This window comes from Octopus bimaculoides, chromosome 7, assembly GCF_001194135.2.
Source record: "Octopus bimaculoides isolate UCB-OBI-ISO-001 chromosome 7, ASM119413v2, whole genome shotgun sequence".
NCBI lineage: Eukaryota > Metazoa > Mollusca > Cephalopoda > Octopoda > Octopodidae > Octopus > Octopus bimaculoides.
The window spans coordinates 44788609-44801193 of NC_068987.1; the positions used below are offsets into that span (position 1 = coordinate 44788609).

General features: G+C 33.2%; 1 protein-coding gene across 4 annotated transcripts in view; it reads right to left on the reverse strand.

The window, feature by feature from the left end:
* The window catches only part of LOC106881268 (heterogeneous nuclear ribonucleoprotein D-like-A), a 29740-nt gene that overhangs the window by 5908 nt on the left and 11247 nt on the right, over positions 1 to 12585 (reverse strand). Inside the window, exons 4-9 of one of the 4 annotated variants that reach the window (XM_052969579.1) lie at positions 9544 to 9696; positions 8380 to 8511; positions 7078 to 7132; positions 4875 to 5057; positions 2073 to 2114; positions 672 to 764 (exon numbers count right to left, since the gene is read on the reverse strand). In XM_052969579.1, the coding sequence (XP_052825539.1) occupies positions 688 to 764; positions 2073 to 2114; positions 4875 to 5057; positions 7078 to 7132; positions 8380 to 8511; positions 9544 to 9696 (642 nt within the window). In that variant the 3' untranslated portion in view covers positions 672 to 687. Of the gene's footprint in view, positions 1 to 671; positions 765 to 2072; positions 2115 to 4874; positions 5058 to 7044; positions 7133 to 8379; positions 8512 to 9543; positions 9697 to 12585 lie in introns of all 4 variants that reach the window. The other 3 variants (XM_052969578.1, XM_052969577.1, XM_052969580.1) reach the window with 3 other exon arrangements.

Consider the following 12585-nt stretch of genomic DNA (forward strand, 5'->3'; position numbering starts at 1 on the left):
TGTGTATATATATATGAACATATAAACATATATACGTGTATATATATATATATATACATATGTATATAGATACATAGATACATATATACACATGTACATAGATACATATATACACATGTACATAGATACATATATACACATGTATATAGATATATATAAATACATGTATATAGATATAAATAAATACATGTATATAGATATAAATAAATACATGTATATAGATATAAATAAATACATGTATATATATATATATGTGTGTGTGTGTGTGTGTGTGCGTGTGTATATATGTATATATACATATATATATATACATGAATATGCCAAATGAAAGACGGAATATGGAATATATGAGAATTTATGAATCACATCAATTGTTTCAATACCCCTAGCAACGATCCCTCACATATATATATATATATATGTATATATACATATACACACACATACATACATACATATATATACATAAAATCATGTTTGACCAAAGGGAATAAAAAAGGAAATAGAGAAAAAAAATCTTCAAGAATATAGAAGTGTTAAAAAAATAGAGCAGGGTGTAAAAAAAAAATTAGGACGTCCCAGCAACTTCTTTCACCAGTATCATTCTGGAATAGCCCTCAAGGCATCGATAAAATATAGTAAATTAAGGAACGAATGAATGGGATACACACCTACACTTGAAAGGAATCAGCGACTGTAAGGGTGATAGCCAGAATGTCCTCTACTCTTTGCAGCTTTGCCAGAATAGCCGCCGGCTTGTTGACCTACCAAAAAAGGCGACATGGAGATCAAGATTGTTATTAAAGTTATGCTGTAAACAATACAGAACAGCACTTTTCTGCCAGCACAACAACAATGCCAACTGATGGGATGGCAACACTTGTGGCAAGTCTGCTCAAAACAGTATCGTCAGATATGAGAAGTACAGAGGTGAGGATTCACACTCCATTAGAGCATCATGACTGCTTCTGTTTAACACAAGTGAAGAAAGAGGAACGGTAGCATTGTCACAAATACACAAAATAACAAGTGAAATTCACAGGGGGTTGGGGCCTGAAAACTATAATTTAACTGTTCCTAATTAACAGGGATTATCTAAGAGAGAAAATAACAAAGGGCTGTTCCTACTGAGAACATGGATTGGAAGGCCTGGACATCAAGTTAGTTTGCAATAGTAAATTTCTATAAAACTGATTTTTCTTTAAGTACTTTTTTTTAATGGTATTTTTAACCCTGTTTTGGTTTTTTTTTTCTTCCTTTTTTTCTTTGCAGTCAAATGTAAAACTTTATAGCAAAGCCAATAAGCTGAAGATGACAAAGCTGCCTTCCAAAATCATGAGCAAATTACTGGAACAGCCCTCATACGGCAGTAGCAACAATGTAGGGGGAATCTACTGGCATGCAAGACTATAGTTGAAGTGATAAAACAGCTAAAAAAAAATTTTTTAATAATAATAATAATAATAAAGGGATAGTTCCAAGCCTCTAAATCTACAAAAAGGAAAACTAGATGGAAAGCATGTGCCATATATCTAGAATATATTTTTGAAGAAAACATTTTAGAAATATCTACAACTTAGATATTTAAAGATAAAAAAAAAAAATTTTTTGTATTTCATTGAATTAACTGTTTTAACAAAAGAGAAAATTTATACTTCTCAAAATTAAAATATCTAATCACTAGTTTTTTAGGTTGGTTAAAAGTGAAACTTCCTTTTAAATTATCCCCACCCTAAACCAACTAGGCTGTATGAAAAGCAGCCAGCTAGGAAGTTCGCTAGTAAAGAGACATGCAGCAACATTAGTATTCAAGCTGAAGAAGTGATAATTTAAAAAGGAAAAGAAAAAAAGAAAATTTTAAAAAGTGTTAAAAAAGCCAGTCAGTTTCAGAAAATAAATAAAGCTTGGGTTACAGAAATCTTCTAGATCACATTATGCTGAGGGAAAGATTGGTGCAAATGCTCACCATTTCATTAAACGTTAGCATGCAGAAGGACGAAGTTTCAAATGTAAGAAAAAAAAAAATTAAATAAAGGAAATAATTTAAAAGGAAAAAATGTCACATTACTTACCCTGATCTTGTCCATAGCCACTCCAACTACCATAATCATATCCTGGAATTATTGAAAGATCATGTAATGTATATGTAGAAATTAAGATTAACAACAGAGAGGTATGTGGGAAATCTACAACCACAATAGAGCAGAAGGATGTCGAATAGCCAAAACACATCTGGGAGTTAAAAGATGCTGTAAGTAACATGATAAAGTTTGTAGTTACCTTTTTGACACCAATCCACATAGGACAGCCCATTTCTATGATGTACATTACATTTTAAAAGCGATCTAAATTCAATTTAGGTTCCAAACACCAGTTTAATAATGACAAAGTTATTTTACTAGATTCTTTATTTTCAAAAATAATTGAAACAAAAGTTAAGTATTCCAACAGAAATATGGTAACAAAAGGTTAACAGCCCAAAATATTATACCATCAGTCAATGTCCACTTTCCATGCTTGCATGCATGCATCAGACAGAATTTGTTGAGACAAATTCTGACAAATGCTATAGTGAGATGTCCTTGTTACCAAACCTCACCTGTCTAAGCAAGGTAATATTGCCCCGCAGCCAAACAGGTTTTTCACAGAAGACTGGAAACAAACAGCAATTGTATGATGGTGATGTCATTTACAACAATCACATGATGCCAAAACACAGGCACAACTCTATACAATAGTCAGAATACATTACTAAACTATTATGAGTAAACAGTTTTCATATTCACATCTAAAAAAAGTGTTCTGTTAATGAATGGTTTTCACCAACTATTGTCAAAATACAGTGAAACTAACAGAAAGTAGAACACCTAAACTTTAATTTCCACATTTTGATTAAGATTTACAGCCTTTGTTTCAATAAACTTGGAATGAAATGAAGAAGCTATTAAAATAACCATGTCATTAATAAAGCTGGTATTTGGAAAATAAACCAACATAGAATTTTGATGGCAGGTTTAATTTAGATCAAATAGGAAACTTGTATTATAGAACAAGAGACAGTCTCAGGTGGGTTAGTGTCTAAAGGATTAAACAAAACAATTACCAGATCCTAACAATGTAGATGATTTAAAATAGTAAATTTATAATATATTTGAACACTATCAATATCAAGTCTTGATTTAAAGGTTAAATCTAAATCCACCATCTTAAATTAAACACCAGTAATATTAGAACCAACGTGATAACATTCTAAATATATTTCTCAGCACAAGTTATTTGTCACATGGTCTAGGTACTTTCTCTCTCTGACTAATCTTCATATAAGGATACACTACAATGATGTAGCTGAAAAAAATCTTCATTGCATTAAAACAGCAATAGCAATTAAGCTGAGTACTAAATCTTTCAACACCAAAACCCATCAATAGAGGGCCCTAATGATTTCAGAAAGTGAGGCAAATATTGGTGATGTAATATCTTAAAGGCAACAGTACACAGCTTAAATACAACTGGCATCTCAGATTCACTTGATACACTTTACTATAGCACTCACCCAAATACAATGGTGATATACTTAACATCCTCATATTTGTAAACTAATGCATCTACAAGTAAACTTCCAAATGAGTGATTCAAAATGGGACAATGAACTAAGGTTAATTATATAAACAAATTAGTTTGATATAAATAAGTTTGTTCATTTAACACCAAACACATTTCTAGTTTTCTTATAATTTGGCTATTTTTTTTTTCTTGTCATCTATACTAGATAAAAAAAAAGCTGATTATTAATCAGTAATGGGTGTGTAACTTTTACTAAAAGCAGACTGACTAGGGTATTTCAAGAGAATAATCTACTTCACAACAATACACTGAGCCAGCTTTCACAGGCAGCAAATATTCTGGTACCGGTTGATAATCATTAAACTGACAGGATAAGCAGACAAATAGATGTGAGATATAAACAGTAACAGCAGTTCAAATAAACAAGATGCTGAGAGACTAAACTGAATCAGAAAAATTTTAAACTAGGAACCAATTTCAATGACTTTCAGGAACAGACTGTCCTGTCTGTCAAGCACCAATGTAATACAGAGGATTTCTTAGACAATGTTTGCTAACATTACAAAGCTTGGCTGATTTGAAATCAATGTTGCTTTGAAGAGAAGGCAAAACTGGACAAACTGCATTCTCCTTAACCAAGTATTCTTAGGCACTTTGATATGTTCACATACCAATGTGCTCATATTGGTTTTTCTGTGTTGCAGAGAAATCAGACCTCAGGAAAGCCCTAGAGCTGAGCTGCAGGGAAAAGTTTGTCACATGACAACACCCATCCAAAATTTGTTCAATGAACTTCAGAATAGTCTGTGGCATACAAATTTAAGTGGTGAGATTTTGAAAGCCATAAAAAATTACTTGCACCAATACAATACAGAATATATGTAGTTTTAGAGCAGCTATTGAAACAGAAGCTTTATAAGATTTCAATATTGATCTGCATACTAACAAAAATGACAAACCATCTAATTCACATCGTTGAACATACAATGTTCCAATGGAATCAATTATTATATAAATTTCCATCTTTTTCTCTAAATCTCAGAGAACTACATTGATCATTGATGTCTGATATATGCAAAAATAAAACGTGTATGTGTGTACTGGCAGATATGCACATCAAAGTTTTGTACAAGCAATCCTGAAATAAAGTAGCAGAAAACCACCCAGGGAGCAGTGTGACTGCTAGTTAATGTAACTTTTCAGTTACAAGTCAATTTCTGTTGGTTTCTTTTTCCAATTCTAAATTTTATCATATATACTTCTAACTACAAATCCAGTACAACTTCATGAAATAATAAATGTTTACTTACCATATCCATATCCATAGTTTTGCCCATAGTCTCCCCATCCACCGTAAGCACCCTGGTTATAATTATAACTGTAGTCATAACCACCATAGCCGCCGTAACCACCATAACCACAGTAGCCTTGGTTGTAATAGTTGTTGTAGCCCTGATTGTAGCCTTGGTTCCAACCACCTTGGTTCCAGCCACCTAGGAAACAGACATTAAACCATAACATTGACTAACAACACCAATCATATATGAAGTACAGAATAAGGTGACAAGTCAAATTGCTACTTTAACATCACTGTTGTAGAGGTCTAGTGGATTTTAAATCGAATTGTTACATTAATGTCATCTTATCAACTTTAGGTAATTGCTAAGCAAAACAGCCAGACAATGTAACACCAGCCTGCAATTAATTTCATTTTACTAGCACTTTCTACTGTAGACCTAGATTGACCAATGCCCTTGAATTAGAATCTAGTAGATGGACACTGCAGAATTCAGTTATGTGTGTGTGTGTGTGTGTGTGTGTGTGTGTCAGTTTCATAAGGAGTTAGCTATTGTATCAGTTCAACTACTCTGCTCTAAATATTTTATTTTGTTTCTGAACTGGACAGTCAACTCAGAGCCCACCTAATTGTGAAAATAAAGATACCAGATATTGAGAACATAGCTAGGCTTTGTATTTAACTTGAAAAGGTATCTTAAGTCACACTTTGTAGATCATTCATCAACAAGGTAAACAGAAAGCAGGTAGTCTAATGGATTATTAAAGTGAAACTGGTACAAGTTAACATTCAAGTGAGATAATGAGAAAATGAAATTACAAACGACTTTGAGGGTTAAAAGAAACACTATTCTAATACTTATATAGGGTGTTTGGCTCACGATCACATGGTCCTAAGTTTGATTCCAAGAGGCGCATTGAGTCCTTGAACAAGACACGTTGTGCCAATTCATTCAGCTGGCAAAAATGAGATGTACATGTAATTCAGTGGGCTAGCCTTGTCACATGCTGTGTCACGCTGAATCTCCCAGTAACTACATTAAGGGTACACATCTGTGGAGTGCTCCACTACTTGCACGTTAATTTCATGAGAAAACTGTTCAGTTGATTGAATCAGCTGGAACACTTGTAAACAGCAGAGAGCCAGGCCATTATAATTGAAAAGAAATAATCAAAATGACAATATATTATATTTCTATAAAAGCATCGATGTTCTCTTCACAGGGATGCAATAGGAGAGTCTGAATAAATATTTATCAAATCTTAAGCTACAAGAGGAACATCACAGTTGTAATTTTTAAATCATAGGCAACAATACAGATATGGGTTGGTTATTTCATTCTTAATGAAATAGATGTTCAGTTGGTTAGTTCTTTGGTAGTCAGCACAGGAAATCATTAGCCATAGTTAAACATATCAGATTTGGCCATATACAAATATTTACATCTGTCAGGAAAAATTTTATAACCACTGGTCCTCAATTACTCTTCAGATTTCGTATAGCCACCTGTAAATCTAACAGTAAAGAACAAATTGTCCACAAAGTATGGCAATACATTAGATACTGTGTTGTAGGAAATGAGATTAAGAATCAATAGGATTTCCACTTCATGTATCATTAGTGTTAGGTCTACGAACAAATCAGTCTTATTGTCTCCAATCATTTTGTCATCAATAATAGATATCACAGATAAGGCACAAGAGCATTTTATAACCAGAAAGTTTGGTAGTGCTATGATGAAACAATGTACATATACATTATAAACATCATCAATGGGTTTTATGTTACTAACCTTATGAGGTTAATACAGACATGATATACAACCTATAGTAAATGCTTTTAGCACAAAACAAAAGTTATTTGATGTGGTAAACACAGTGAATGTTGGTCCACTGGAAACCTATAATCAACACATTTTTTCACTATTACATGACATGTCAGAAAAAAATATTAAGAACCAGTCAATATACATACTATTTGTTATAAAGAATACACATGATAGTAAAGCCAAATTTATTCTTATTATTAAAACTCAAACTACATTTTCAACAAGTAAATTTGACCTCAGTTAATAAACATTGTTCTAAAACCACACTAAAACATTTTTCAAATCAACTGCAACAGCTGTTGCTTTTTGCAGTTTTCATTTAACAATAGTATTAAAACATCTCCAAAGCACATGCCTTCTGTTAGATCACCAAAGCCATAGTTCATACCTCCTCGGCCTCTTCCTCTCTGGTTTGCAACTGGAGTTGCTTTCTTCACTTGGGCCTACAAAATTGATAATATGCCACCATCAGTTCAAATCAAAATCATCAATAAGTGATTGAATTTTAATCTAATGGCAGTCATTGACATTTCTTTTTTTTAAATTGATCTTTAACCTTAAATAGCTTAATGAAAAAGAATTAAACCAATGAAAATGACTGCCACAGACTACCATCTGCCAGCTTGTAGGGCCCCAAAGACTTAGTACTTTACCCATAATGTTATTATTCACTAGAGTAGAAATGGGAAAAATGTAGTAAGAGAATATAAATATATATACATATATATATATATATATATATATATAAAATAAAATGTGGGATGGGAGAAACTACTTTAATGAAAATAATGAGAAATGGAAGAGGAAAGCATCTTTAGAAAAAAAAAAGTCAAAACAAAACTACCAACTTGTGTCAGTAGACTTACTACAGCGAGACTTACAATTTAACAGTTGATATCCTCTTACTGACAAGCTTGATTGTCGTTACGATTTCTAAATGAAACTGTAAATAAATTTATTATAGCATTAACTAAGACTTTACTAAGATAGATTTTTTTTAAACAATGTCACCTATAAGAAGGCAATTAACAGTTAGTGCAGAATATTATTTGGTTTAACAACTTCTAACCATTGCATAGGCCTAGTAGTAGGTGTAGTCACATGTGGCTGCGGTATCTCGAAGTACTGACCACCACCACAACTCGAGAGTAGTATTCAGGGTCTCCTTTGTCCAGTATATTCACATGAACTAGCGCCCCCGCAGCTGGAAGTGGAACAAAAGGAGTAATCATTGGTAATGCAATCAGCACAAACCAGCTATAACCTTCGTAGTAGACATCAATATGGCACTTATACCAGCTAGGGATAACTTACGTAGTATTAACCTTGAAGCCCTTTACTGTTTAGATATAATGGATTTTAAGAAAATCTATCTTCTAGTCAGGGAAGTAGAAGTAAGCCTCAATCATTCCTAGAGGATGGATGCAAATAAAGTTGGTAGTATATGGAACGCTGCTGTTACCACTTAAATGTTCCATTAATTAGGATGCAACGATTAACAAGTTAAAATGATGAGTTTACAGCATTACCTGGAATAAGAAAAATTGGAAAGTACCCAACTTATTACAATAACTAGACTTTATTTTAGAATAAAATAAAGTTTAATTAATGGATAAAAGTACTTTTTAAAGCTTAAGTTAAAGTAATTAAAAAAAGGGTTTTAAAGTAGCAGAACATTTAGAGTCCTTACCTCTCTGGAACCGATCTGATGACCTGCATTTTCACAGATTTTATCAACTGCATCCTCAGATTCAAATTCTATGAAACAATAATTACGTCGCTGATTTCTCATTTTGTCATATGGTAATTCCAGTTTGACTATCTGAAAATAAAAAAAAAATTATCTAAAATTTCTCCAAGTGTCTTAGTTTTTGGAAAGAAAAAAAAACAAAGATTCTAAGAATTAAGTGATATGAAATCTATATTAGCTCTAATCTACACACACCCTATTCAATTCTGTTAAATCAAAATCTAACTAGCTTATCTGTTTAGTTAGCTAATGTTTATTAATCTAAGAAAGTAGCCAGATGATCTGCCTGACCTAGAAAGGAGACGGAACTCAATGAAGCTCAATGAATATTTATGTTGAGATTGTAGAGAGTAAAGTATAAGGTCAGAACAAAATATTACAACCATAGTTGAAGTGTAATGGTTGAAGAGCAAATCACTAACAATTCTATTAAATTTTCTAATTTGTCAAGCAATGAAGTAATTATATAAGAAGACACAAATGAAAGCTGTCTTTGAAAATACTGCATATCATGAAACTAAAAACTCTCCTCCATAAAAATTCCAAAAAATTGCAAGATCAATAATTCTTCAGTTAATTTTTCTCAATATTTTAAGTATATCAATACATCAACACCAAACATATTAATGCTGTAAACCTGATTTTAAGCTCACAGTTAAAAAATGCAAACTAAAATCTACTACCATTTCAATATAGCTCAGTCTAACAACTGTTGAAAGGAACCAGGCAAGATTCCATATATTTGAACATTACCCCTTTTGATACCAACCTACCTGAGACCACCCCAGATTCTATGATACAAACTTTCTCTTTTACGGTTACTGAAAACTTACCAAGGAAATTTATTCTTAATCTCAGATCCAACCACCAGCTAATAAAAAATTAATTTAAATCTTTTATTATTTTCAAAATTAACTGAAGCAAACAATGTAGCTTAACAGAAATATAAATTTAATCTTCTATAGTTTTATTTTTCCCTATTTATATCTAAAATACTAGTTACTGCTCTTACAAGACACTTATGCAAATACTCTTTACTTCAAATCTTACAGTACAAACCATTTTCAAAATAATAAATTAATCAAGTAAAACTGACAAACAAACCTTTCCAAATTTACCAAAATATTCACGAATTTCATTTTCTGTCAAGTTCTGATCGAGGTTTCTGACGAAGACTTTCCTAATCGGTTCTCGTGGATTTGCTCGCTTGGGATCAATGTTCCTACCGTGAAGTTTGTGCTCTTTTTCCACCAAAGCCTGAAAGTTGATGTTAATTTACCATTATATAAGGTAGCAAGGCATTCACTTCAAATGACAAGAGGAACAAACACTTCATGAATTTCAGAACATAGCAGCTAATGAATGACTAACAGTTTGATCAAACATTGCCTTTATTCCTACCATAAAGAACTTCCCAATAATCACTCATTTTCTGAATGCAACTTACTAATTCTTATAGTTAAGCCTCCTGTAATTTCGTATTATTTGATAAATTACAACAAAACATAAAATTTTTGTTCTGTTTACTAAAAGGGTAATAAAATCTCAGAAAGAATTTCATGTAGGATATACACTGACGTTTCTTTATTATAATATATAGAAAAAAAAGTCTAGTCAGATTTAGTGTAATTGCTATATAAGACACAGAAGTACACAAATTCTAAACGAAATACGAATCAATTACAAAAGTGACCTTCAAACTTCACTGGCGTAGGTCATAAAAGAACACAGGCTATAAATTGAACACTGGAAATCAATTTGATTTTGATCACAAAATTTTGCTATTATTTGCACAAGGAAGCACAGGTGGTCATGTTGTCACCAGGGACTAAAGTATTTATCACTTGACATGATCATCAACATTTAATGTCCTTCCTACATGCTGGCATGGGTTGGACAGTTTGACATGGTCCAATGAGCCAGAGAACTACATTGAGTTCCAATACCTGTTTTAACATGGTCACTACAGCTAGATACCCTTCTTAATGCCAATCATTTTACAGAGAGTACTGTAAAGTGATTTTTTTTTTTTTGTAGCACCAGCACTAGTGAGTTTACCTAACTCGACTGAGTGTGGATGTAATATTGCAAGGTAGCTTTGTGTCAGGTGTTGAGAGGTTAAAGTATGATAGATGGATAAGGTCTCTTGGTGTTGAAAAGATACAAGGCTACTCCAGTTTGAAACAGAGAAACAGACAGCAAGCACATAAAAGTATAGGGTGAGATCAGGAAGAGTGGGCAGTTAAGTTTGCAACAGTGTGAAAGGAGACTGACAGATGGTTAGAGATGAGGGATAGGGATGAATGCAGTGAGTGGTGAACATAAGTTGTAGGGAGGAGCAGAGGATAAACAGTGGCAGAACAGTGGGGTGAGATGTGAAGTGCATGAGAGAAGGGGGATGTACAGAGGTCAAAAGTACATAGGAATGGATATAATGAGAAAGGAGGTGGGGAAATACATCTAAGACAGATATGAAAGCGTTCAGGGTTTGTCAAGGGAAAATAAAGTGGTAAGGGGAGAGACTAACAATGAGGAGTGGCTGACAAGGGAAGCCTTTCCAAATAGAGAGATAACTAGTAGTAAGTACAAATGAGAAATGAAATATGTGCAGTTCTGCTCCCATAATAACAGTAGCTGAGCAAATAGTGCTGTGGTTAGAAGTGTGATGGAAGGATGAGTATTAGGAAGAAAAGTTGCAGGGATGGCTTGAGAGGGCAGATTGGATGCAGAGACAGACATAATATAATATGCTTTTAGGACTTCATTTTTTTGCCGAGATGGGCGAGTTTTCTAGAGTACAGTGACTTGCCAATCACCTTGGTCCTTTGTCATCTCCTGAGGTCAGTTTTTACTACTTTGTCCCACTTCTTCCTGAGTCTCCCTCTCCCACAAATTCCATCTAGCTTAAGCTATCAGCACTTTATGTAGTATCCAATACACACTGTTAAGGTGGATGACATAAGGAAGGGCATCCAGCTGTAGAAACTGTGCCAAAGTAGACACTGGAGCTTGACGTAATCCCCTGGCCCATTGGATCCTGTTGAAAACTGTTCAACCCAGGCTAGTTTGGAAAACATGATGCTATCATAGAAAACACAATATTACCATACATAATTTAAACTCTATTGCACTTCAGCTTGAATAATATATTTAATTTACATCAGCTATCACCAATCTAAATATTGTCACTCCCTAGAGAATAATGGGGAAATAGATAACTTTTTTTCATGTATAATACATAAGCCTAATTTAAGTCTTAAAAATCTGGGAGGTTTGTATTTACATGAATACAGAAATCATTTCAATATTCACAGCTATCAGTAACTAATGTGCGGTATATTACTGGTATTAGACTGGAGACTACAGATGGTTCAAAGTAAAAGCAAAACTAGAAAGTTTTGAACATAAAGTAAAAGGCTTTCACTGAACAATGTATTTTATATATCAGTCACCTATTAATATATCCTTACATTGATTTCTATGATTATGTAAGCCAGTTTTCATTAACTGTCATTTTATCAAACTCAGAAAGAAGATGAAAGTCAAAGTTAGCCTCAGTCACAACACCAAAAGGAATTTTGTCTAACACTAACTGTTCTGCCAATCCACTGCTGTAACATGTTCTAATGTTAGCAGCTAAATTGCTAATAGCAGACACAAGCATCTGTATGTGTGTTAATTCATCAAACTTGAAAAGAAAATGGCCACAATGACAAAAGTAAGCCATCATAGAAAAAAAAAATCCAAAAGCTATTAATCACAAAGAAAGTGATTTTTTTATTTTTTACTGTTATCCAATACATTTTCTATTTCTGCTTTAGCTCTTAGAGGTTTAAAAATCTATTTCAATACTCCAATGTGGTTAGAGCCCTTTTATTAAATGTGTTTGTTACATTCTTTCACACAGCCAGCTCACAAGGACTTCTAACATGGGTACGTCATCACCATCATTTAAAATCCATGTTCCATGCCTGCATGGGTTAGATAGTTTGACAGGGTCTGACAGGCCCAAGGACTGCATTGCATTCCACTGTCTCTTTTGGCATGGTTTCTACAGTTGAATGCTCTTCCTAATGGCAACCATTTTAGTGTGTACTAGTGCCTTTTCCATCCCACCAACTCTAGTGAGGTCACTATGAAGCTTGC